Here is a 26,373-nt window from a genome sequence, read left to right as displayed (position 1 = left end):
GCGAATATCGAGATGTTGCTTATTACTAATACAGGGCAATTGCTATCAACAGACTCATATTTCAAAAATTCAGAAAACAGTTTTCAATCAAATGCTAGAAATGTATAGCGCTTTTATTGTAAAGCTTTGATTCTCTATGAGAACTTTAGTAAGAATAAATGTTTAGTAAATTCTGCACAGTGATACCTGATTCAAGTAACATAGTTTGTCGGACTCAAACTGTAGAACCAAACCCAAATATCTTTAAGTCTAGGCACGATTGTGTCAAGAATAAGAGAAAACCCGTGTGAATATAATTGAAAATGTCATTTGTAGTATCGAGTTATTAAGGACGGTTTGAGAATAATACATTAAAGATGAATAAAAAAAAAAGAGTGAATATATTTCAAGATATGGAGAAATGAATAAACCTCAATGGTCTTGATGGCTAAAGAAGAATGCTTAGTTGAAGAAATAGCCTAAAAAACAGATAACAACAAGAAATGTTTTGAACTAGGTTTGTAAAGATACTTTAATGGATTAGCTCTTTTCATCCGAATGGTGTGTAAGCCTTCTTAGTACATTGATTTGACCAATGATGCAATTGAATCCATCTAAACATAGACTGATACACAGGATTGCACAATCACACAAACAAAGCAAGATATACGGCCATGTATATCCAAGCTTTTCAAATAGCTACAAACCATGTTTACTAAAATACACAGAGTCTTTGGACCAAAAAAAGCGAGCTGCAAAAAAAAAAGGCCAAAAATCTTCCAAAACCAAAGGGTACTACTCAAGAAAATATTCTACCTGGCAACTCTTTGATTTTCTTTTTGACGCTATAGAACAGAAAAAAACAGAGTTATCGACAAGCTTATTTACTCAAAATGTGCGCAAAATGCTCTAGTTTTTGATGAATGTGTTTGCTTGCTAACTGTACTACAAAAGTGACGAAATATGAAACAAAAAACCTCTCAAACGTTTTTGCCTATTCTCTCAATGTTTAGGCGGCAAAGCTTCTAGAATTCTGACGTTTTGATAGACTCGAAAAGTAAAGATCTACAGCTTTTGTCACTGCACCAAAGCCCAATAGCTGCGTCTTTATGCAGTTCTCAGCAAACGCATGATTTCGGATGCGGCAGGAGAAGAGTCGAGTTGAATCGGTTTTCAATTGCCGCTGGTAGCCATCCTGTATGCCCTATGTCCATTTACTCCCATATTTACATTGTGAATCAACCATGTTTCTATTCTTTTATGTTCTTTAGCACTCTGAATAAAATATGATAGCTTTTGTAAGTTCATTAATAACAATTTCTATATGACATTTAGAGCAAAAATACTGAAAACACAGCTTAAACAACCCAATCTTTGATGTGCCATTGCTCGACAACCAGACTATCAAAACAGTGTTCTTTCATTTAAAACAAGTTCTTTTGAGCCCAGCAATTGAATAGTACCATTGGTTTTGCAGTTTTGTGAAATTTATGTTTTTGACCCTTGGAGAAATTTTTTTGGAATGACCCAGTGTATGTCTGATCCAACCGAAATCAGATAAGACCATTTCTAGGTGCTTATCGCAAAAAGAAAGCGAGTTTACTAAGACAAAAATGTCGACTCAAATTGAGCATTATCTTCAAATCTCCATTCAAAGTTTATTGCCCACTATGATTGGAAGAAAAGAAGCCCCTTTCAGGTACTCAACCAATAATAAAAATAGGCTAAAATGCTTGGCACTTTAAGAACTTGCTGATATGATAAACCGTAAAAGAGGCGTTCTATATAGCTTATACTTGTTCTGTGCATCTGATATTCAAGAAAAGTGATGACGTATGAAATCCGCACTATAAAAAGACTGCATCCTTTTTTTTTTCCTTCTTTTCTCTTCTCTTTATTCTTAAAATGGAAGCTGTAGACCATTTTCCCGAAGGATTCTTCTTTATTCGATGTAAAAGCCAGTCATTTGCAATGGACGTCAATGGTGGTAGTATGACAGTATGTGGTCCCTATATTATAAAACAATCAGTAACTGTTTCTGATAGAATGATGCCAATATCATTATTTGGCCACAAGTAAGAGAAATAGTTCAGTTGAATAACTCATTTATTTGTTTGTTAGAAAATGGTTGATAGTATTAACCAAGTAAGAGAGGCAAAGAGAAAAAAACCGACTTGATTGTAAATCTTGTTTTCTAGTTGTGGATGCATGAAGAAGGTTTTTTGATCAACAAGAAGTCTGGTCTTGGTAAGCACTTCATACAACAATGAACTATAATCTAATTATGCTCTAGTGATTGATATTCGAGGTGGAAGTACGTATAGTCTAAACAAGCGACCACAAATAACAATAGACAGGCATTGAACGCGATAAAAACATCATTCAGTATGCTCGTAAGCCAGGGCTGGCTCATAATCAACGATGGACATACCAAAACGGCTTTATTTATCCTACTTCTGCACCTCATTTAGTCCTGGATATTCGGGTAAGTGTGCAATCATGCTTGCAAATGAAATTAAAGCCAGAATAGAACTCAGAATTCAAGAATGGTAACACAGTTTTCTTGAATGCTAAGAATATTCACTCACAATCACAACAATGGATCATTCAACCTTTTGAAAATGAAAAGTCAAAGGCTGAACTGGCCTTGCTTCGACCTTCACCACGTAAGGAATGGATAGTGTCTCAAATCTAAGATGCTGATCATATTTCATAGTTCAACGTAATTCAGTGTTTCCTCGACAAGATGAATTGTATGATTGCTATAGAATGGTTTATTTAGAAGTGGGCAATAACATCACACCAGAGCAATTGGCCGGTGCTACTGCTTTTAAGGTAAATATAAAAAGATGATAATGATGATGGTGACTAACATTTGAAAAGGGCATGAAAGACTATGTGGATCAATCAAAAAATCAAACCCCTCAATCCATTATTGTTGCTGACGAACATTCAAGACAACAAGTGATGGAACTAGTAAAAAGAGAGGTATGTAAACACTATATACAAATATACAGCCATTGACTATCACATATATAGACTTTACAAGTACTAGCACAAAAACACATTGATAATGCACAAGACTTAGTTCAACAAGCCATGATGGTTGCAGAATCTTATTTTAGTCGAGAATATGGTGCCAATTAATAAACAACTAAATAGCGGCCTTTCTTAATTCAATCTCCCAATCTTCCATGCCTTCATAGTTGACTTCTTCTTTTTTGACAGATTCTTTTTTGACAGGTTCTTTTTTGACAGGTTCTTCTTTTCTGACAGGAGCTTCTTTTTCAACAGAGGCTTCCTTTTCCACAATCACAGGTTCTTCTTCAAGTGATTCCTCATCTTTAAAGTCAAACAGGACGCCTTGTTCTTGTTGTGTCGGAGGTTGACTCAATACAGCTTGTTTAGCAAGAGTCACTCGATAGAAATAGTTTCTCCAAAATGTAGGTTCACTTACTCTAGATAGCATTAGAAAGATGTCTATCGAAACTAGACTTACTGTTGAGGCACAAGCAAGAACCTTGATTGAGACAAGGCCTTGTCTTCTCTTAAAGCAGCTTGAGCACTTGCACTATAAGCATTTAAATCAAATTGGAAATTGGTATCTTCAGGTGGTGGAATCAAGAAATTACGCTCATCCTGTCAAGATAAGAAAAAAAAATACATTCATGCACCATCCCATTACCTTTGAAATGTCCATAATAGCTTTTTTCATTTCGTTCTCATAACCTTGATAGCCCATCCATGGAGTAACAGGTTCTACAGAACATGAGCAACTTGTTCAGAAGAAGCTATAAGTGTACCTGACCCTTTTGCTTGGTGAGGAACAGTGGTATCGAGTTTTTTATTTTCAAGAAACGAAGTACGTTCTGTTTCAAGATCACCTTGAAGGCTAGCAAGTTGATTAGGTAGGTTACGAGCACGCTCTTGTAGTTCATTGAAGCGTTTATTGATCTCGGGTAAGCCTTTTGTTTGTATTGTTTGAGAAAGAGCATTGACACTTGAACTCACGTTTGAAAAGAAACTAGTCTTAAAGAAACCGGTACTAAGTGAAGAGGGACTACCTAATAAAAGATGAATCGCTAGGACATGAGTTTGTGCCCTACCTTCTTTTGTGGTCATCTTATGTGAAAAAGAGAAAGAAAGAAAAAAGAAGGGAAAAAAAAGGGGGATACACTCGAGTCACAGCACGTATCTGCTTGACAAATTAAAAAGTGGTTCTTTCTTTATGTTTAAAACAGTACGTCGATCTATTCAAACAAAAACAAAGACTCATGCTATCCATAGGATTTCATTTTACCAGCAAAAAGAAAACATGTATCAGATCCTGATCTTATGCCAATAGAAGAATCACTTTGGGTAGACAAATATGAACCAAATGACGAGGTTAGACCCTAATGACGCTTGTTTTGTCATGCTGATCTGTTTGATTAGACAGATATTTGTATGCGAGCAGACAAGATCAAAGAAATAAAGTCTGCTATTCTACATTCGTCTGTGGGTGATCAACAACAAGAGACTAAACTATTGATATTATCAGGACCTTCTGGCTGCGGGAAGAGTACACTTATAAGACTGCTGAGTAAATCTATGCCTTTTGAACTGATAGAATGGAAATACCCTTCAACAGACTATGATCTAGACAACTATGGTAGGTTATATTCTGTTGAATTGCTTACATATTTGTATAGTAAATATAATGAATCAATTTCAACACTTTTTAAACCTGTCCATCAGAAGAGATACAATGCAACAATATCAAAAAAAGAGTAAAATGAAAGTTATCTTTGTAGATGATATACCTGATATTACTACACCTCAAGTCAAGCGAGATTTTCATTCTATCTTGTCCAACTGCTTAAACACACCTATACGATTCTTACTTGTGCTGGTCATTAGTGGTGCATGGATGGAATCATCACATAAGCGTACTTATGATACAAAACTCAATAATCTGATTGATATTACACCTCAGGAATTCGAATATGATAAACGGGTGAAGCATATCAAGTATGGTAAGGATTAAGTCGACTTATGCTTACATTTACATAGACTGAAGCCAGTCAACAAGACATGTATGACAAAAGCATTAAATAGAGTCATTCATGGACAAGATATCTACATGTCGAAAGATCAATTGAATGACTTGATTGAAACAAGCGATGGTGACCTAAGATCAGCCATTAACAACCTACAGTTCTATGCTAAGCGCAATCAACACTATACAAAAAGAAGAAAGACGTTTGATGAAAAGATAGGCCCATTGGATCTATTTCATGCTGTAGGCAAAGTGCTTTATGCAAAGAGACATGCTGATCATACCCTCCAATCTAAACCAGAGCATATTTTAAACAAACTGCCTATGGATCCTGATCTATTCAGTACTTATTTGCATCAAAACTGCTTAGTGTTTTTTGAAGATATTGACTCTGTGGCCAAATCATTTGACTACCTAAGTCTGGCAGACACAATTCGGTCTTCACTGGACTGGCAAGACGATCAAGCAAGTCTGTATCGAAGTCTAGTCACAATGCATGGTCTTATGGAAAGACCTACTCGAACCACTTCAAATCGATTTTATGCTATGCAAAAACCAGACATGTTTGATGCTCAATTAGCCATGCGACAAAAGAAGAGTCAAGACTATTACCGTGAATGGATGGCTTCTGTAGAATGTCGCTCAAAGCCATTTGAACAACAAGATCAACAGGTAGCATTAGATGACCCTGTGCAGGACTTTAGTGAAGACGAATTTGATGACATGTATGGTGATGGATCTGATTTGGCTTTATTAGACATGTATTAAAGCTTGTATTGAATCCCTGCTTCTTTCAAGATCTTTTCGAGTTTACCAGACTTATAGGCAGCTTTAAGGGCGTCTGAGCCTCCAATATGTTGTTGATTGATAAAGATATTGGGTACCGTCGTTTGTTTCGTGAGTTCAGCGAGTGTTGCCTGAATAGCTTCACCATCTTTGTGATCGTTGAGTTCGATAGCTTTGTAATCTACATGAATGTCATCGAACAAATCTTTTGCTCCAATGCAGAAAGGGCAATAAGATTTGCTAAAGATCTAGTAGGGTGTGAGATCAATATCATCAAAAGAGATGCTTACCATGACTTGATTGTCTGAAATAGCCTTCTTGACCAAGTCTCTGATACCTTGAGTGATAATTGACATGTTCAAACCAAAAACAAGAAAACTCGAAAAAAGGGGTTTTTATATGATGACATTTTACTCTCCTATGATTGGCTATTGTCTGTTTCCTGAACAGCCCTTCTTACTAATACAAAGAATCAAACAGACTAAAATGATGGTTAGTCCTAAAAGCTGTAGAGGCTGAAGTAAGCATGTCAAATCATACAAAGACAAACGTTTTTTTTAAAAAAAGGAGGACTAGTCATCTGAATTTTATTAAGTCTATTTCACTTTAGTATGCAATTGAAATTGCTGAATAAACAAAGTAGCAATGACACAGAAAACAGAAATAACAACACAGTAATAGAATGAATAACGAACAGCAATTTGGTAGGTATCTAATACAATAGCGAGAGCATCAGGAGGAAGAAGTTCACGTACTTGTGTCATGGATTTACGAGCAATATCAATGATTTCCTCTGCATCTGGACCAGTAATACGTTCAGATAACAGCTTTTTGACAACACCTTGGAAAATGGCAGATGTGACCGAGATACCAACGACACCACCTGTAGAGCGGAATAGATAAGAAATAGAAGTGATTGTAGCCATATCTATTTATATATGTATATATTTCATGTTAGTATACACATCGACCTGTATGCATATCGTACCTGTACTACCAACGCAGGAAAGCATAGATACAAGAGCAGTTGTAATTAGAGCACCTGAAGAATAACCATCCAAGACCAGACAAGCAATAATAAAAACAAAAGATGTCTCTTCTGTCCATAGACTCGTACCAATCATAGAAGCAAGTGCTAATAAAGCAGACACAATAATAAACTTACGGTATTCACCTGTTCTTGCCATCCAGAAGCCAGAAGAAAGAGAACCACAAGACATGGCTACAACTTTAGGTAAGAAAAACAAGCCAGCTTGTGAAGAATTGTAGCCCAAGACACCTTGGAAGAACAAAGGTGTAGTATAAGTCATGGCAAAAGAGCCCATCACGCCAAAGAAATTTGTCAAGGAAGAAGCAAAAGGTGTACGAGCAGAAATAATGTGCCAGGGCATCAATGGATTTTCTGCAACCTTGGCTTCCACAAAACAAAAAGCAGCACCCAAGACAACAGAAGCAATCAACATACCATAGACCAAAGGATCGCTCCAAGCACGAGAATTGCCACCTAATGAAGTAGAGGTCAAGAAACAAACAACAGAAGCGACAACAAAGAAGGCACCCAAAAAGTCAATCTTCTTAAATCTTTGATACAATGTAAGATCGTCATTTTGTTCTACCAGATTATAGTCATTCAACAAATACAGACAAACATAAAGTGAGATGAGCAAAAGTGGTAGGTTGATATAGAAACAATAACGCCATCCAACATTATCCGTAATCAAACCTCCCAGAGGTGCACCGATAACTGAACCCAACTAAGCCAAATATAAGCTCCGCATATTCGTATTATTCAACAAAACTTACGCCATAGGCAATATTGGCATAGCCTTGGTATTTGCCTCTCTCTCGAAGTGAGACTAAATCACTTGTAATGACAGCAGACATGGTATTCATACCACCACCACCAATACCAGCAACAGTTCTCGAAAATACAAGTGCCCAAAGTGTAGTCGAGGCACCACATAATCCAGATCCAACAAAGAACACAACAGTGGCAAATAAAATAGCTCTTCTTCTACCTATAGCATCCGAAAGTCGGCCATCTACAATTGAAATTAGTTTTTTTTTTTTGTTTATCTCATTTCGCATTACATAAGGGTTGAAGTGCAGTGTAACTCAACATATAAGCTGTAGCAATCCAAACAATTTCATTTGATCTAATATGCATGTGTAAGACAATGCTTTAAGATAATCTTTTTTTTTTTTTTTCTGCAATACCTTTTGAACTCAGTACCGATCTGAGGATAGATGGTAGCGACAATAGAAGCGTCTAAAGAAGATAAACCTACACCAACCCATAAACTATTACTTTGGTTAGCATGGCAATACATTGAACAAGTCATTTTTACCCAATTAAAACAACCATTAGAGGTGCACCTCTTAACCTCTTGGCTAAAATATCATTATCTTCATCTACTTTTGGAGTGGAAGAAACAACAGAGATAATGCCAGTATCATCATCTTCAATCTCTATCCTGTCTTGATAGGAAGGATTTTTGTGCTGTAATAAAGGTGAATTCTCTGTTGCCACAGGAGGCATAATTAGATTTATGTAAAAAAAAAAAAAAAGAAAGGAAAGAAAAAAGATCAAAAAAACATAAATCTCTAATTTATAGATGGTCACAAAACTCCGAGTAAAGTAATCTGTAAAGAGCTTTTCCTATACTACCTTACATAAAGGATGAATTGATAATGGTCTAAGGGGATAAGGATAAACATTATATTTATACGTATTCTTCATTTTTTCACTTGGTGAGGTTAAAAACAATTGCTATTAGAATTATTCGTAGAAAAACCTGTTGTACAACTTTAGTTTCATGCACTCCTAGGGGAGCTCTGCCTATTTCGAGTGTATTGCTTATTAGCATCAAGCTTCATTGATGAATTATGACCCGAAGACTCGGTCTATGTACAACCTGAGAATTTTTTTTGAAATAGTAAATTGTTTCTTGTTCTGTTTATTATAGGGGCTCAGTAATAACGAGTTTCATTAGATAGCATGTTGTGTATTACATTGTGTTCACTCAGAAAGGTTACGCTGATCTTTAGAAATGGCTGTGAAGAATTGGCTCTATTTGAATTGACAAGACAGGCCTTTTTTTTTTACTATTTTTAGTGTATTTTTTCTGCAAGCAATTGTTTGTTTATTTCATGGCTCCAAGTGTATAGCTTCTCCATTTCTGATAGCCAATGCGACCATAAAAATCAACCAGCTCAACCCAATCAACATAGGATTTATGTACTCCACGATTTCTCAAGACAGTATTAGCATATGCAACGAGTCCCAAGCCGATGCCTCGACCTCGCTCTTCACTAGCAACACCTACACAAGCCATACCACCACTCTTCATGCCAAACAAGCTATCGTCTGTCCAAACTAAATCTGTTCGAAATTTGCTCGATGTGCCCGTGGTAAACAACACCAAACTGCCTACTATTTTACCATGTTCATCATATTCTCGAGCCACGATCAAGTCCTGATAGTCACCCAGATCAGCATGGTGCTTGTATGTTGACAGCCAATATGGAAAGTAACTGGACTGGAACTCAAGTAGTTCATGGAGCTGTTCCTTTTTGATGCTGCCAAACCAAATACCTTTCATACGAGATTGAATGGCTTCTGGCATATCATAGTGAGCTACATCGCCCATCAAGTCCCAGACAGTGTTGCCCAAAGCATATCCGCGATGTTTGAAGAAGTTGTGTGCTTGTTGCCCTACATCATCATTTGGAACCCCACAAAAGAAACGAGGATAGCCTGAGCCAAGCATGACGGACGAACCATGTTGACGAAACCGTTCTAGGCAATGGTCGTTCAGTCGAGTGCCAAGGCCTTTTTGACGATAATCAGGATGTACCATCAAAAGAGCTAGTTGGCCAGCATTTTCCGCTTCAAGGGTTTGTGTAGCAGCAAAAGCAACAAGTTGATCCTTGTCATACATTGCAACATGATATGGCTGTTGTAACTGAGAAAGAATCATGCAGAATCTTTCAAATGCAAGTGGCCAGGTATTAGCATAAATTGTGTTCCAAAGCTCATAGGCCAAGCTTAGTTCTTGTGTTGAAAAATGAAAGGGTTGTATATCAAACTCATGCTTTGAGGTACTATTAGTGTTTGGAATAGTGACTGGTAACTTGCTATGTGTTTCAATTTCACCAAATACGAGGCGAACAAATGCTTCATGTGCTGGAGGTGTGTATTCATATGTAACTATAAATGTGTCCACCTGAGGAAACACCATTAAATCATAGGGATTAATGACAGCAACCACAATAAGCTTTTCAGCATGCTCAAGGGCTGATTGTACTAGTTTAGACTGAAACAGATGCAAGTTAGCATTGGCCGTGCCAACAATAACATAGTCAGCCGTAGTCATCTTTTCAGTCAAATCTTGGGGTGTATCTGCATGATAAATGATATATTCTGTATTGTTATGTCGACGCTGTAGTGACCTATACATTGAATCGAATGGCTCTTTTTCTGAATCAATGGCCAATGTAAGCGGTACGTGTGCTGCTAGGAAAAGAATTTTTTGATCTTCAGTAGGGCGAATCGGTAACACATGTGTGTTGTCGCGCACAATGGTAGGTATCTTATCGTAAAGACGGTAACTCAATTCTCTGTGCTCTTGACAGCCAATGATACTGAGATCATGTTCTTTCAAGGCGTCGTCCCAGCTCAGGTATTTGTTCTTTAAGGTGACTATGCGATCTAAAGAAGCCATCACAGCATCTTGGCTTATGTTCCCATCTTGTAATTCCCGTCTCAATAGATGAAAAGCTTCTTGTTGAAAGGCCAAGGTATGCGAAATCATGCTAATATCGTTTCCAGCTTGTAAAGCCATGACAGCACCTCGAGCTGATCCCACTGTATCCTTGATAGCATTCATTTCACAACAATCAGTGATAATAACGCCTTTGTATCCTAGGCGGTCTCGCAAAAGATCAGTGACAATGTCTGAGGAAATGCTAGCAGGCAAATCTTTTTGTTTCGTAAGTTGAGGCAAAGCAATATGAGCCACCATAACAGATGTGGGACAAGTTGCATCTTGAGCTTTGATAGCATGAACGAAAGGTACAAGTTCTGTTTTCTGTAGATCCTTGAATGACTTGTCAATCACAGGCAAACCAAGATGAGAATCAACGGATGTATCACCATGACCAGGAAAATGCTTTACGCTTGTGACCACGCCATGCTTCTGGTAGCCTTCTACTTGAGCCATACCTAACCGTGTCACCAGCTCAGGGTCTTCACCAAAGCTTCTGACACCAATTACAGGATTCAATGGGTTATTGTTGACATCGACGATAGGAGCTAAATTCCAGTTAATTCCTAACGCCAATAACTCTTTGGCTGTAGCTGTAGCGACTTGATAGGCGTTGCTGGTAGAGTTGAGTGCGCCCAAGGCCATATTGCCTGGCACATAAGTACCGCTTGATCCCAAGCGACGCACTACACCATTCTCTTGATCAACAGCAATCAAAAGAGGGTGCGTATGTCCAGCTTCTTTAGCTGCTTGTTGTAAAATGCGAGTCAAACGTTGCACTTGTTCAGGAGACTCTATATTACGCGAAAATAGAATGATGGAGCCAAGATGATGGTCACGTATTAAATCCAATATGCCCTTGGTAGGTTCAAGACCATCAAATCCACACATAAACAGTTGACCAATAGACTGGTTCAAGTCTTGATTTGTCATTTTTTAAGGATCGAAAGTGAAAAAAAAGGAACTGTTCCTGTAACTACAAAACAATGATTACTATGCTGTGACGTGGATTTAGAAAGTGGTACAACTGGCTGTTCTAACTTGTTAAGCCAAACATGTCATGCATATAAACTTCATTGTATGGGAAAAAATGAGTAATTACCGCTGCTGAAATTGTGCTGTTTTGAGTTGATTTTGGGATGTATCGTTCCTAAGTATACCTACAGAGGTAGTTACTACACCTATAAAAGTCAATTTTTCTTTCTTGGATCACAAAGCTTTCAAATGCTTATACATCAAAGGTGACACAAACCTTTAACTTTGTCCAACAAAAAGGAAAACGCTTCTCAAAAAGCTGCATACCTTTTTTTCTGATATGTCCTTCCATGCTAAGCCTCGTATATTTCATGTGAGTAGCTAATTGAAGATGATGATTGTTTGGACCTACAAGTAAAAATTCTGGCTTGGTTTGCTCAAAATGAGCTCTTTTGTATTAAAGCTTGACTGCTTTATATTTGATCAAGTTCAAAGATCTTGACAAGTAAAAATGCGGCACCTTTATATGCATGTGCTACCTGTGTAGCATATTAATTATATCAGTGAGGCATTTTATATGTTCAGGGAAACCTTCTGATATAAAACATAAATATCTGCTGACTAACTTTACTTTCTTTCTATGAAAAAAAGGGTTGTTTGTAAAGCCAAAAGATGAGTTTGTTTTTTGTCAAGCCTTGTTTTTCATTGAATAAGGATTGTGATAAAAACAAAGAGTCCACCGCGGTTAAACACTGCCTGACTTACATCATACTATATGCCCCCCTTTTTTTTAGCTAATAGACGCATTGCTTGGATGTAAGTATCATAGCTTGAAGGCAGGGCATATTTTGTCAAATAAGTTTTGTTAAAGAACTTTACTGCATGCATTTTATTATACACATCAGTTCAAAGAATGCAATAGAATAATACACTGAACACAACATCACTTTTGAATGACGCATATTTACATGACAAACTCTTCATTTTGCAAGTAGCGTAGGCTTTATACCTTGTCAAGAGGCTTAAATTTCATATTCAACAAATGATGTACAAGGGTTTTGGCAGATGATTATGAACCTAGAAAAAATGTAGGAACTTTCAACGTATCACTTTTTAAGCTGTTAACCGTATCACACTTCCCCTGATATTCTGTAGAGAGAAATGGAAGCCCATATGTATTAAATGAGTCTGTGTTTATCAAAAGAAAGATTGAAGGCTGTGCTCGTCTTTCGTGCCAACTTGAGCTTGGTAACGATACAATGAACAGTACAAGCTTCTTCATCATTGGACTCTCTTTAAAACTAAAATGGCCCTTATGCGAATATGCAACGCAAGTGAAATGACTTCCTAAAGAAGAATAAACACGCGACATCACTGATGTTCATGCTCTCCTTTGATACGAGCCGAGGAATTTGTGTATAAAAATAGAAAGGGATCTGTCTTTTAATACTTTTTCTTTTTATTTTTTTTCTTTTTTTTTAATTAAAAATGTCTACTGCAGCCATGCCCCCATTAGATAACACCACTATTCCAGAAGCCAATGCTTCACCTATCCCCACTGGATCTCCTGTTGAGGCAGACAAGAAATCCAAGAAGCAAATCCGCCAGGTAAAGAAAAAGAAAACATACCAAAAAACAAGGTCTCATTTTTTATGACAAGGCTGTTGGTGGTATTGTCATTGATTCTGCAAACAAAAAAGTCTTGATGCTTTCCAGCCGTAAGTCGGAAAATGCTCATCGTCTTCCTCGTGGCGATTGTGATGAAAATGAAACACCTGAACAAGCTGTTATTCGTGTTCTTCATGACGAAGCTGGTGTTGAAGTTGAAAAGGTAACACAACGAGTGGGCACATACACCGAAGCAAACAAGAAAGGAAAGATTGTGGGTCATCATTGGATTTTTGAAGTTACAGATCCTAAGCTTCTTGATTCTTGGCCTGCATTAGATCGTAAGCGAGTTTGGGTAAGTTATACATGCGTCCAGCCAAGCTCTAACTCTGTGTATATAGCTCACTTTGGAAGAAGCCATTGCTGCATCGGCTGATCGTAATATTGCTCGCTTAGCACTCAACAACTGTTCATTATCGTCTCATTAATTATTTGTATCTTATAAAGTTTTTATATCTTTCTTTCTATGTTTCCTGATATAATTTAAGTAGAAAGAAAAGGGATATTGTATGTCATAAACAGATGATTCCACGACATATATTAGTGAGATGCTTGACATATTCTTATGAATGATATATATTTCAAACCTCCAAATCTATTAAATGAAACATGCACTGTTCTGAACCATTTCTTCTTTGACACTTTCAAAGCCTAGCTTTTCATTTGTTAATTGATCATAAACTTTTTCTTGCTGCTCTAATGTTAACTAGAATTGAGTTAGAATCATGTTTGAAATATATTCATCCGTCTTACATATATATATGCAAACAATTCAAACAGCTTGATGCTTTCTTTTCTTCTTTCAAAGGTTAAAGGTACAACACACGATCTTGTTTCTACAGCATTCCATTTGCGGTTTTCGCCCGGAGAATATTTGATTATCGTCAACTTCTCTCCAATCACATGTCCAGTTAAGACGACAATGTTTTTGGCAGTCTTCATATTACAGTCCTTATACTCGCACAGGATGCTAGTCAATGAATCTGTACCATGCTTTAAGTTTTTAATTGTGTCTTCCAGAGTATGAGCAAGCACGTCTTGGCCAACACTAGATATGAATAAGCATTTTTCATTGAAATACAAAAGTGATTTACCCAGAGGATTCCAGCATAATAAAATTGGTATTCTTCTTCTTCATAATGCCAATTCCATCAAGCAATTTTAACTGTACATCTTTCTTAATATAATCTTTCTTTACGAGCCAACTATAGTCAGTGTTGTTCAGTTTTTTCTCAACCCATTTGAATTGTAGGAGCTTCGTCATTTTAGAAAACAATTTGAACTGTTGTATGAAAACTTCAGAAAAAAAAGTTCGTTCACCTCCTTGGCTATAGTCCTGGGGATCATTCCAACAGATACACAAGTCGTTGTAGGACTGCTTCAAGAAGTCAATGAACAAACCATCAGAAGCATAATCGAGAGTGAAGATCGCCTTAGAGAAGTTGGGTGTTTTTATGGCAAATAGCTGGTTCATGATCTTCAAATAATCTTCGCCTAAAACAGTTTTTAAAGAGACATTCATTTTCATATTTTGCATATGCATTTTGTATTCGATCTCCAGCTGTTCACTACAACTATTGGATACATCAGTGCTAAGCCTTAAATCAAAGAATTTTGAACAAGCAGCTCGGTCTTCCTCCTGAATAATGGGTTCTTGAGGCGAGACGAAATACTTCTTGCTAGGCTTGTGAATTTCATAATAAAGAGCATTCTTTTTCATTGTAAATGATGATTCAGTAATCTACCATCGTTTGTTAGTGAATGCCACTGTTAGGTAAAATAACCTGACATACATCTTGTTCAATCTGATCTTCTTCGTCCACTCCTTGCTCAGGATCTTTCTCGGTATCATAAAAATCATCAAGCAACTACAAAGAGTCGTTAGCATGTATAGTTGATTAAACAAAACGCGTAATATAAACTACCTCATCAATTGCTCTTTTATGCAGTTTTTTTGCACCGATATTGCTCAAAGCGGCACCTGTTGCTTCACCTTGTAAACTGGCCAGTACTTCTTGTCTCTAAGCTTCTGCTTCAGTAGCTTTAAGCTTGTAATAGAAATTACTTTTCTTGATGATATGCTCCTCCTTTAAGAATTCCGATACTTCCTTGGCATAGTTTCTCACTTTATGCGTTTCAGCAGTACTTTGGCTGAATGAGTAAAGAGCATCCGATAGAACACTATGGTGGAAAAGTTAGTGGCATCAATTTTTCGACATACAAAGTTGTTCGAAATGCTACCAAATTATTTGTACGCTTTTTGAACAACTTTAGTAACAAAACAACCAAATTTTCGCATGGTTCTTTCACATAAAAAAACTGATCCATATTATGGCCCCTTCTGACACCGGGCGTCGTCAACCTGAAAACAATACAAAGACCTGGTCGCAAGTTGCTGCTCGAAACATTGTGTCCTGGCGTAGCCCTTCGCCTAGCACGAGCACTCCATCAGCCACTAACCACGCAACCTCCTCATCTAACTCTCGATGAGCATCAGCCTTAGATGTCACTTTTACCGGTACCATTATGCCTTTCATTGTTGGACTCGAACAAAATAGCATCCTGATTGACATTACCAATATCCGAGATGTTAACCGTTGGAAACAGTTTTTGGGCTCTCAAAACGATGCAAACACCTATCATTTTTTCGGTACTCTGCTTGTAGAGCGAAAGTATTTGCAACGAAAATTTATCGAAACTTGAAGAACTTCGTCTGATCGGACAAGGTATCGCCAAGCATGTTTACGAATTGTTAACTGTTTCCATGAAGAAATCATATAATAAGGCTGTTGCATTGAAATATACGCCAACCAATGAAGAACTTCTTGAAAGTAAAATAGACTCTGTTGCTGACTGGCCATATACGTTTGATATCCCCAGCGAAAAATTGGTTGAAATTAGCAAGCTTATTGAGTTATCCCGAACAACTGTCCCTACAACTTTTTCTTCGAAATGGGAAAATCCAATAGTGCAGAGTGGTGGTAATCGAGGTGTTGACTGGATTGATTTTTTGTTGTACATGGTTCCAACAACATTTGTTCCGGCATTGACAATTACAGAAGCCAAAAAGCCTTTGCTTCTTCTTACCAAGGCCTGCGCACATGCTTTGAAATGGAGAATAACCCAAACTGACCTCCTTATGATGAAAAAGTATGTTAGAATATAATATACAAGAGCAAAAAGATTGCCTATGAATGTCTTACCATTATTACTAACTGTCTTTTTTTCTATAAAGCGCAATTGAGGTGTGGAATAAGTTCTTGTTGGGAGAAATAAAGCAAAAAAGGATACAGCCTGGTGTATTAAAGCCGGTTCAGCATTACCTAACGCATATCCCGTACATGATCGAAAAGCAAGGAGTACTGAAAGCTTATTCTGGCCGATCAATGGAGAGAACGATAGGTAGATATAAAAAGCTGATAAAGTCAAAAGTTGATGCTGGTGCCAATGCTGGAAATGTTCTTGAGCGGTTTACTCTATACAACTACGTTAATGGCCAAAACATTAATTTAAGAGAGGCCCTTAATCTGATTGAGCCAAAGCCATACTCGAGCAACACTTTTTTGCAACTAGGCTTTCAAGATCAAACCACCTCTCAGCTCTGGCCTCCAGTATATTATCACTGTCTTATCTCGGCTCTTCCCTGTGGTGTTTCTTCTGTTCAATTTGCAACTGCTCTTCAAAAATCGTACCAAAGAATCTATTCAAATCAACAGGAATACTCACCATCCCAGGATTCCGTGTTTAACATTGCTGGTCGCGCTTGGTTTAATAACGTCATCTTTACCTCTGCACTATATAAAGATCATATTAATGAGAGAAGAAGAGGTAACAATTATGTTATGTTTACCGCATCTCACCTAAAGTAAGTTATATAACTACAATCTCTTGTCCAACTTTATCTAATACTTTCATATACATTCATTCGTAGCAATCTGAATAAACCTGTCAACCAACACTATGTGGGCTCTATTGTTTTCTTTTTTGAGACAGTATTGCGAGACGAAAAAACTTTTCTGGTGTTGATTGATGTTGCAGAAAGTTATGGCGTTGTTAATTATGACAATGACAAAAACTGATAAAAATCCGAAGAAAAAGTCTTCTTTGTGCTCTGTTAGAGGGGACTATACAATTCCTGATACAGTCAAGAAAACGTTTGGACTTGCAAAACTATTAAAAACTAATGCTAGCGCTTGGACAGACCCTCAGGCACTTATGGATGTTTATTTCGTCAATTGTCTTATATGGGAGGAATCTGGTGAAAAAATACTTGAAGCTTCCACTATGGCGCATTAGTTGTTTGACTTTACTAATATTGTTCGCAAAACAAACAAGAAAAAGTAACTTTTTTGCCAATGTTGTTCGAAATGTCAACAACTTTAATTTTATTTTTCTAAAAAGCAAGTCATATTGATTTTCTTGTTTGTGGGGAACAAACTTGTTCGTTTTGTCAACAATAAAAGTTAGGAGGCGACAAGTACTGCGACAATAATAGTAGCCTTATGAGTAAGAAGAATCCTTTATTTTTATTTTTTATTTTTTACAAGCACAATAATACTAATAATGGTTCTTATTAAAAACAAAAACAAAAAAAAGGTTTGCACAATGCAATACGTTGATGCACTCCTAAGAGTTTGACATGAAACTCATCTAAAAGAGTATATTGAGTTACGTAGAATGTTTAATAATTGTTTAGGTTTTTATAACAAAAATAACTCTTTTTTTTTTTATTGGGGTTGTTTAACTTTAAAGGTTTCGTGTTTGCCCCATTTTGGAATCTAGTGGCTCTTTAGAGATATGTTGTAATATAACTTTGTAATGATTCAGTGCTTGATTATAACGAACCACCTACATTACAAACAATATCTTCAAATCAACAGACAACATATTTATGCTGACCCGGACGACGTAAAACAACCTTAGGCATATATTTGTATTAAAAACAGACGCCTCATTGATATGTCACTCTTTTGATTTTTAATCTCATTGGTCACAAAAGTGATTATATCTTGTACGTATCAGTTATTGAATCTCTTTGATCATTAAAGATCTGCTTCAAAAAGATTCAATCTGATCTTTTTTGTCCATGCATACCATTCATATGTAATGCAAAATACTGATTACAAAGGACAAATTTATCTAGCTTCTTTCTTTTCTTTTGGGATTTGATTTTTCAGGTTCGTCAAACGCATCAAGAAATAAATCTACCTTATCTGTCTTTGAAGTGACAAGAGTTGAATCATCTCTTTTTCTTTTTTGGCTATTGTTGCTTAAGTGCGGAGATATTCTTCTATAGCGACTTTCAGTTCGTCTTCATATTTTCCATCTTCGTCATTCTTCTTAAAGGAATACAAATACTACTTCAATGTTTATTATCATTTCGTTTATCGTTTTTTAATACTTGTGTTACAATCACTGGTAAATAAGACAAAGAATAAAAGACTAAAAGTAGCCAAAACCAAAGATGGCCAAAAGAAATATACTTCATTATCATGTCTCCTATCTATACTGAAATAATAGAGGATAAGTGCATACAACATTGATTTACCTACATGATAATGACGAGAACCCTGTAAAGAGAAAGTACTAATTTAGATAAATGTTTTTCGTTCGTTACTCCTTAAAGTAAGTATCTCTTGTCTTTTTTTCAGCGCAAAAGATGGTAATACCATTGCCACAAGCAAAACTCACCGTTTTAAAATGTCTTCAATTACTTGAAATTTGACAGAACTATTGGCAACTGAGAGATACAGTATTCTACAATCGATTATAGCACCACCAACAAAGATCAGACTGACATATTAAAAACTTCTTTATAACATTGCGAATATAGCTGAGTAGAGACTTTTGATACTGGATTTTCAAACGGTCCAAGAGTACAGCTACTTGTGTTCGAAAAAAAAACATATATTAGGATTCTCAGATCATTAGAGTTATTTTGAATTAAAAGGTGCAAGCCAAGACTATTATCACAGCATCAAAGATGTTGATAGTTCGTTCAATAGTATGGTTATAAAGCAAGTTTATTGGGCTTAAGCCAGAAAGATCGATAACCAATAGATGACTAAACCTTTCAATTGCTTTCTTGTTCATAATGATTCTGACAAAGCTCTTTCCTCTCCTTTTTTAGCGTCATCTTTCTATCAATTGTTTACATAATGAGTTTTTTTTTTTTTTTTTGTATACAGTTCAGCTAAAGAACTGCCAAAATCTTAGCAAGTTTAAAGTCACCCTTTCACATGATTTTCGGAGTTTTTCCCAGAGCTGAGATTATATTTTACTTGCAAGCCTCAAATATTACAGTGGAGTGAAGTAGAAACACTTCTTTTGATAGTAGCCCATACAAACCGAACATTAGTCTTGCGGAAATGCTTTAAGCTAGCCCACGGCCACTAGGCTTGACTTATTGATGGAAACAAGCTGCGGTCTTTACATCAACGCGAGGCGGTAATATCACTTGATGTAGTATGTGTTACTTGCTGTTAATTCTGGTTCGTTTGAAAGGCAAGTTCAACTGATTATCGACCTATATTGCTGTTTACTAACTATTCTGTTTTCAACGCGACTCTTTTTTTTCTTTTCTTTTTTTTAGCTCAACAGAAGCCGCTGAAGAAGTCTTGATGCCCATCTTGATAAGTCTTGTGAAAATGCCTTTAGATCGTCCCGTAATTACCGAACTGACGAGGCTTCTGGATGGAAGCAAGCTATAGATGTATTTCGCACTAGTTGCAGCAACTACTTTTAGCTGTTGTGTTATGGAGATGGCAATCCGTGCAGATAATGCATCAGCCTTCTTCTGGTAGTAGTCCATACAAACTGGAAATTCACTTTTCTATGAATTTATTGTATGATTTCAGAGTCTTGTAATAATTGCTTACAATGTAACTAAAAGCAATTGACATTATTATTGAAACCACTACTTTAAATCATTAAGTTAATGAATCCAGCATCCTAATGTTTTACTTTATATTTCTACATGACTCCTTTGGTTGCTTGTTTGGAGCATTGACTGACTACTAAACACTCTGATATGTTTCTTTCATTATTTGAATAAATGAAATAACTTGTTTTTAAAACGTGCAAATTAATGCCCTTTTTTAGACTACATAGGATAGCCCTATTGTGATTTGGGCTATATTCAGGGATTGATTATTATTAAGTTTTGTAAAACCAGCATCATATAGTGTAACTCGGTCAAAATAGTAAAAAAGTAATACGAGAAGTACACATGATAGCATCAACTTCTAAATGAAGTATTGCCTTCAAGTCCTCTCCTTGTCTATAGGGTAACACATGTGGTAGACAATGCAATTTAATTGACATACAAAACGCATAAATGAATTACCTGCCCTCCCTTTATTTGATTTACATGCGTGAATACTGTGTTGCATATGTTTATTAATATTAGATAGTAGTAACAGGTATAATTTTTAAATAGATTAGAGTTGGTCTATGTTATAGCAAGTATTTTGGATTAAAGCAATCTTGTTCTTGCTTGCATATGGCACTTTTATTAGGAGGAACAAGTAAGTCCAATCCCGTGATGAGACTATCATTTTGGCTTAGTGATTCTTGCTGGGGGAGATCATCAATATCATCTGCATAATCACCAATATATGCTATCATTGTGCTTTCAAAAGAATCTGTAAACTCAAGTTGGATTTTCTGTTCTGATAAAGAATGCAAAGATGGTGGAGGTGTGATTAGTTTGGTTGGTGTTTCGTCTTTTGATGTTAAAGTAGTAAACGAGTGGCATGTCAGTATCATGTTTTGAAGTTCAGATAGTGTAATTCTTTTAGAGGGATCAAGGCAAAAGGTTCGTATTAAGATTCGATCTAGGCCTCTTGAGATGGTTGGAAACAAAGTACGAAAGAAGTGACATGGGTGCTTGACATAAGAAGCAAACGCGCTATCTTTTAAGGTAGCTTGCTTCCAAGGATTTCGTCCAAAGACCAAATTGATCAATATAACTCCCAAGCTCCACACATCATTTGCAAATGTATCATAATCATCAACAGGCTCTTCTCTGTTTGAATCAACAATGCGTTTACCCTGACATTCTAAACAAAGATCAGTAAACATACCATCATTCATGATAATACGTTACCTGGAGAAAAGTAAAACAAGGAGCCACAATTGAATTGTTTAGAAACAAGTTGACAAGTACTTAGACCAAAATCAGCTAATTTGATACGATTGTTTGAGACAAGCAAAATATTTTCAGGCTTTAGGTCACGGTGGGCTATCAAGTTGCGATGACAATGCTGCACTGCATCTAAAATTTGCAGGAAAAGGTGGCGAATCACTTTTGTTTTGTCAATGATATGTTCGAATGAATTTGGCTGTGTGATACTGGAGAACAAGTCTCCATAAGCTGCATATTCCATGATGATAAAAACATGTTGGTTTTCTTTAACCGCTTTTTCCAGAGATAAAATATTTGTATGACCAGAAAGGACAGAGTGAACTTTTATTTCGTTTTGAGTAATGTTGTTGTCCCTTACACATTTGACAGCATAATAACGACTGGTGTAAACATAGCGTCCCAAATATACTATGCCATAAGAACCAGACCCTATAATGGACACAAGTTCAATTGATTGATTGTCGATAAAAGTATGAAGAAGTTTTTTAGGATCCATCATTTCTCAGAGCAGAATAAGAAGAAAAAGAGAGAAAACAAATAGTTAAGCATTTAAATGGTCTGTGTACACTTTTTTTATATATTTCTTTCTATCTGTCTCCTTGCTTGAACAAATAAAATTACTTCTCCTTGTGTCCATCACGAATTTGCAGTACCTTCCAAACATACTCCTAAGATGCCTACACAATAAAGATATTTCACACATATTTTCTCCTTCTATACACTCCAATTGGCGATATTCTGTACGACAGGTTCGCCACTATGTATAGTCTGTTTCATGATACTTGTTTGTTTTTTCCTTTTTCTTATACAAACTCCTTGTTTGTGTACCCACTCTCTATTTTCTTTATATATACATCAGTTTTATTTTAGTCTATAGTAGATGGGGTGTACAATTGATAAGGGAGGACATAAATAATAAGAATATACTAGAATTACAACACTTGACGGGAATTATTTTCCACTGCCAAGACCATATTTGTCAACAATCTTGTTCACATCACGTAAACCTTGCAGGTTACCCTGAACAACAACAGTAGCTTTACCACTGCCACCACTGGTTACACTGACGGCACCACGGACAACACGGCTTGCAACTCGTCTTAATTCGGTAACATCCACCTTGTCAATATTGGCCAACATTTCGTCAATACCTGTCTTTTTACCATGGACTTGGATCTGTCTACCAAGATCTTCTAACTGGACCATACGACTTTCGAGGTTCATCAACAAAGAACTCTTGAGTTGATTCTTGGCACGGTTAAGTTCAATATCAGTAACAGAAAGACGACCAACATCACCTCTAGCAACAATATCTAATTCACGGCAGATGACCTCTACCAATGCATTGGCATATTCGGGTTGGCAAGAACCAGCAATACCAAAGAGACCAGAATCAGTGTAACAATGGTTAAATGCTTGACAAGATTCGACCCAATAATGTTGATTCAAAACATTGGTAAAGAGACGAGAATACATGCCCTTGCCAGGACCACCAGCAGAGAAGGAGCCACCACCTCCAAGCAAGATTTGAAGCGTGGTAAGCGCATAAATATCAGGATCATCAATGGAAAGGCCCTCAAATGCAACATAGACATGTGTCAATGGTGACTCAGGGCCGGTCTCCAAAAAGCTGTTACCACCTGTGTAATGTGCAGGTTGCGTGGCAATCTCCAAAGGTGTCAAACCTTCTTGTTGATGTTTTTTGGTATGGAAAAGTGACTTGACAAATGACTTGTTGCTTGCTTGTTGAGTTTTTTCTGCTTGTTGGCTTTGTTTCTTCAAGGCTTCTCTATGTGTCATGACAGAATCTAAACTATCTATCGATGGGGGAACATTACCAAAGTACTTGAGTGCTAAATCAACAACTTGGTCATGCTCAGCACCGCAAGCAGCAATCACCATACGTTCAGGTCTGTACCAGGTCTTCATGTAGTTCCGAATTAATTCAGGTGTCATCTCTTCAAGGCTTTCAGGAGGACAGAGCAAAGGGTTACCTAGTGTATTGCCTTCATAGGCAACGGTGTGTAGAATTTCAGGCAAAATCATTTCTGGCTTTGACCAAATTTCATCAATTTCATACAATGCTGTCTGACGCTGTTCATCTACTTCCGCGTCATTGATAGTAGGATGGCAAACAACATCCGAGAAAAGCGATAAAACTCTGCTTAAATCTTGAGAGAAAATAGCTGATTGATACATGATAGATTCACGAGAAGAAGAACACATAATGTTGCCGCCCAAAGACTCTAATTCTGCAACAACCTGGTCGGCTGAACGATTGGCAGTGCTCTAGTTTAAGCAATTGAGTATACACTAGACGAATGGAATGCAACGGCTTACCTTGAAAGCCAATCTATCTAAAATATGGCTCACACCTCGTGTAGCAGCAGTTTCGTAACGACTACCAGCGTCGACGTAAACACCGACTGCGCTAAAATGGCCGGGTGTGTTTTCTGAGGCAACGCGAATACCGTTAGGCAGTGTTGTTACTTTACAAAGTCCAGTGGATGCTTTTGAGTATTCTTGGACAAGAGTAGGAAGGCCCTTGACCATATCCTAAAATCCATGTCAGTTTTGATATTGTTTTTGATGTGCGTTGCTTACGTTGGTATGATAGGGAACGGTAGACTCTGCACGTCTCAAGATACCATTTCTGTAAGCAGTGATAGGCTTAGAAATGGCTCTTGAAGCAGAACCAAGTAGACGAGAGGCCATTTTTATATAAAACGCAGGGTTAATTTAACAAGTTACAAGCTGAAAAAAAAAGAATATGTTTGTCTCTCAGCGTTCATTTTTTCAATGGCGTCGGACTAGGCTTAACGTCATCAAAAGGAGCTCTTATTGATTGGCAGGAATCGCAAAAGCACTCATTCTTATTTGCAGAGATATGTTTTTACTGAATCTGGGTTTATATTGTCAGTCGGCCTTATATTCTCTACCAATGTTTTGAAGAATAGACGTGCTTATTCATACATTCGAGCACTATTTTTTTCGGTTTGAATAATCGTCATGATTAGTTCGATTGATTTTCGAAATGTCATTGCGTCTATTCAAAGTATCTAAACACGCTCATGCTCGTTTTTTATCATTATGATGATCCTGAATGACTAACAAGGAGTTTTGTTTTTCATTTTTTTTTTTTACATCCTAATGAAATTTTTTCTCACCTTTCTTTCGTCTAAAGAATTCTTTAGTACGATGGTCTGGTCACTCTTGGTGGTGCTCTGAATTTTGCTATAATTTTTTATCAATGACTATATCTCTTGGGTATCAACAATTGTGTCAAGTGCCAAGTAATTGAAGACATTTTGGAATGGTGTCCTTTACTTGTAGTATTGTTATTGCCATCTGTATTGAATGAAATTTTATTTGTAAAAATAAAAACATTGAAGGATGGTCAAGTGTACATAGAGTGAAGTGACTTTTCATATAATTATCATTTTGTATCAACTATTTTACTGTTTTCTTCTTCATTTTTGAAATCTTTAGTGTTTCTTTGGTGATTCTTCGGAAATTTTTTCAGGGTCAAAAGGCACTCCATGGAAATGACGTTGGAAGTGGCTATACCAAATTGATCGAATTATGTCGCAAAGAAGTCATACATGTTGATATTTACATCTAAGTTGTAGATGAGATATCTCGAAAGTCTAAGATTTTTAAGGTCTTGGAATATTCTATCTGTATTAATTTCGGTTGGGTAGCCAAGGAACTTGTTGAATACATCTTGCCAAATCATTGTCTTATTTCCACAAGAGATTAGCAGATGTTTGGCATCTTTTGTTTGGTTGCAACTGACACATCGACCGTCTTTGATGCCTTTTATTCATCTTCTGTGTAGGAATTGCTTGCTAGGGATTCTGTTGTGTAGAATTTTGAGTCAAATGTTTCTTGCAGAATAATGCATTGGTGCTGTGTAGAATTGCTTCCATTGGCATGGCTTGATGTTATTATTAAAGTCGTTTGGCCTTTTTTAAAGGAATGTTTTCCAGCAGTATTCTTCAGAGGCCTTGGTTATTTAGGTGGAGAATCGCTTCGTTGTCGTGTTGTAATTCCTTCAGATATTTCTCAAAACCTAGGGATTGTTGAGACTTTCTTTCATTGTTTTGTTCAATATGTTGTAGAAAATACTGATTTAATTGTAATGCGTTGCTAGAAGTGTGTTTCTTTAATTTGGATAGTATTGCTGGTCTACTCCATTCATTTCAGCTTTTGATTGGTTGCTAAGTCGAGATTAAAAAAGTGTTGAACTAGGCTTTTCTGCGGTTGGACTGCCAATGAATGTTAGCTCAGCGTTGTCTTTCCAATTGTTACATACAGTTGAATGGGGCAGAGTCATACAATCGATTGCTGGTAATGATATTGGGGCTTCATCTTTTGGGCTACAAAGCATTGTCAATACATCCATTGTTTCAAAATCAATCCAAATGCACCGTCTTTGTTCAGGGATGTTTTATATCTAGAGTCAGAGAAGAGCATAATAGATTCGAGGCTTGGGTTATTCGTTTCGATTTGAAGGGCGTATATCATTATATCATACAGGCACTTTGGGATTCGTTTGTATTGCTTATAGTTGAGCAGAGTTTCGATATATCTCATCTGTAAAGATCCCTGTTGGGCAAGCAAGTTTAGTAGCCCCAGACCTCCTTTAGCCTTAAAGTCGTAGCAACTTGTTTCGCTTTTCATTCAGTTCTTTCAATTTCTTTTCTCTCCACTGGTTATGGTGACGGCAGAAGTTGACTGTTACTTTTTTAACTATATTTTTGATTGAGTCCCATTTGTCTTGTGCTGATATTGCCGGGCCTAACTTGTGTTGTATATATTTGTCAAGTTCACTTTTCAATTTATTAGTGTATCTTTCATTTTTGGCAAGATAGGGATTGCCTCTCCATATGCCTTTCCCATTGTTCTGTAGCTCAATAGTCAGAGTTTTCTTTAGTATTGCATGATCTGTGTATTTGTCACTCAGGAATTCCACCTCACCATCTGACATTTGTTTGAAAGTATTGAGTCCGGCA

General features: G+C 36.8%; 10 protein-coding genes across 10 annotated transcripts; 3 read left to right on the top strand and 7 right to left on the bottom strand.

Moving 5' to 3' along the window:
• Positions 1–1,878: 1,878 nt before the first annotated feature.
• On the top strand, positions 1,879–3,142 carry B0P05DRAFT_539906 (ricin B lectin domain-containing protein). The gene is made up of 10 exons (XM_051578008.1): positions 1,879–1,977; positions 2,025–2,054; positions 2,101–2,124; positions 2,178–2,226; positions 2,273–2,293; positions 2,337–2,464; positions 2,510–2,645; positions 2,696–2,814; positions 2,863–2,967; positions 3,019–3,142. Exons 1-10 carry the CDS (start codon positions 1,885–1,887, stop codon positions 3,124–3,126), a joined length of 813 nt encoding a protein of 270 aa, XP_051435562.1. The 5' UTR covers positions 1,879–1,884; the 3' UTR covers positions 3,127–3,142.
• B0P05DRAFT_637067 (uncharacterized protein) lies at positions 3,134–4,159 on the bottom strand (the record flags this gene model as incomplete). The annotated part of the gene is made up of 5 exons (XM_051583635.1): positions 4,086–4,159; positions 3,783–4,043; positions 3,665–3,738; positions 3,479–3,618; positions 3,134–3,437 (listed from the first exon to the last, which is right to left on the bottom strand). Exons 1-5 carry the CDS (start codon positions 4,099–4,101, stop codon positions 3,134–3,136), a joined length of 795 nt encoding a protein of 264 aa, XP_051435561.1. The 5' UTR covers positions 4,102–4,159.
• A 17-nt stretch (positions 4,160–4,176) lies between these two features.
• B0P05DRAFT_539897 (Rad17 cell cycle checkpoint protein-domain-containing protein) lies at positions 4,177–5,865 on the top strand. The gene is made up of 5 exons (XM_051578007.1): positions 4,177–4,219; positions 4,267–4,365; positions 4,414–4,630; positions 4,671–4,989; positions 5,032–5,865. The coding sequence occupies exons 1-5, from the start codon at positions 4,208–4,210 to the stop codon at positions 5,783–5,785; spliced, it is 1,401 nt and encodes a 466-aa protein (XP_051435560.1). The 5' UTR covers positions 4,177–4,207; the 3' UTR covers positions 5,786–5,865.
• On the bottom strand, positions 5,782–6,159 carry B0P05DRAFT_468864 (glutaredoxin; the record flags this gene model as incomplete). The annotated part of the gene is made up of 2 exons (XM_051574459.1): positions 5,782–6,051; positions 6,094–6,159. 2 exons carry the CDS (start codon positions 6,157–6,159, stop codon positions 5,782–5,784), a joined length of 336 nt encoding a protein of 111 aa, XP_051435559.1.
• Positions 6,160–6,354: 195 nt separating this feature from the next.
• Positions 6,355–8,366, bottom strand: B0P05DRAFT_539889 (major facilitator superfamily domain-containing protein). Its single transcript, XM_051578006.1, has 6 exons — positions 8,152–8,366; positions 8,021–8,104; positions 7,895–7,959; positions 7,607–7,845; positions 6,792–7,557; positions 6,355–6,731 (listed from the first exon to the last, which is right to left on the bottom strand). The coding sequence occupies exons 1-6, from the start codon at positions 8,340–8,342 to the stop codon at positions 6,400–6,402; spliced, it is 1,677 nt and encodes a 558-aa protein (XP_051435558.1). The 5' UTR covers positions 8,343–8,366; the 3' UTR covers positions 6,355–6,399.
• Positions 8,367–8,725: 359 nt separating this feature from the next.
• Positions 8,726–11,651, bottom strand: B0P05DRAFT_539887 (glycoside hydrolase superfamily). The gene has a single exon (XM_051578005.1). It carries the CDS (start codon positions 11,500–11,502, stop codon positions 8,947–8,949), a length of 2,556 nt encoding a protein of 851 aa, XP_051435557.1. The 5' UTR covers positions 11,503–11,651; the 3' UTR covers positions 8,726–8,946.
• Positions 11,652–13,122: 1,471 nt separating this feature from the next.
• B0P05DRAFT_458000 (uncharacterized protein) lies at positions 13,123–13,417 on the top strand (the record flags this gene model as incomplete). The annotated part of the gene is made up of 2 exons (XM_051573964.1): positions 13,123–13,152; positions 13,205–13,417. Coding segments are annotated over 2 exons (243 nt in total), but the record flags the coding sequence as incomplete, so codon positions are not given.
• Positions 13,418–13,810: 393 nt separating this feature from the next.
• Positions 13,811–14,686, bottom strand: B0P05DRAFT_468782 (uncharacterized protein; the record flags this gene model as incomplete). The annotated part of the gene is made up of 3 exons (XM_051574451.1): positions 13,811–13,918; positions 13,966–14,260; positions 14,307–14,686. 3 exons carry the CDS (start codon positions 14,684–14,686, stop codon positions 13,811–13,813), a joined length of 783 nt encoding a protein of 260 aa, XP_051435555.1.
• A 5,859-nt stretch (positions 14,687–20,545) lies between these two features.
• B0P05DRAFT_539871 (kinase-like domain-containing protein) lies at positions 20,546–21,954 on the bottom strand. Its single transcript, XM_051578004.1, has 2 exons — positions 21,320–21,954; positions 20,546–21,272 (listed from the first exon to the last, which is right to left on the bottom strand). Exons 1-2 carry the CDS (start codon positions 21,855–21,857, stop codon positions 20,668–20,670), a joined length of 1,143 nt encoding a protein of 380 aa, XP_051435554.1. The 5' UTR covers positions 21,858–21,954; the 3' UTR covers positions 20,546–20,667.
• Positions 21,955–22,309: 355 nt separating this feature from the next.
• On the bottom strand, positions 22,310–23,911 carry B0P05DRAFT_469023 (Metalloenzyme, LuxS/M16 peptidase-like protein; the record flags this gene model as incomplete). Its single annotated transcript, XM_051574465.1, has 2 exons — positions 22,310–23,647; positions 23,699–23,911. 2 exons carry the CDS (start codon positions 23,909–23,911, stop codon positions 22,310–22,312), a joined length of 1,551 nt encoding a protein of 516 aa, XP_051435553.1.
• Positions 23,912–26,373: the final 2,462 nt, after the last annotated feature.

Source organism: Gilbertella persicaria (genome assembly GCF_025201335.1).
Source record: "Gilbertella persicaria strain CBS 190.32 chromosome Unknown B0P05scaffold_17, whole genome shotgun sequence".
NCBI lineage: Eukaryota > Fungi > Mucoromycota > Mucoromycetes > Mucorales > Choanephoraceae > Gilbertella > Gilbertella persicaria.
The sequence above is the reverse complement of the archived record's forward strand: the minus strand, read 5'-3'. Positions and strand labels throughout refer to the sequence as shown.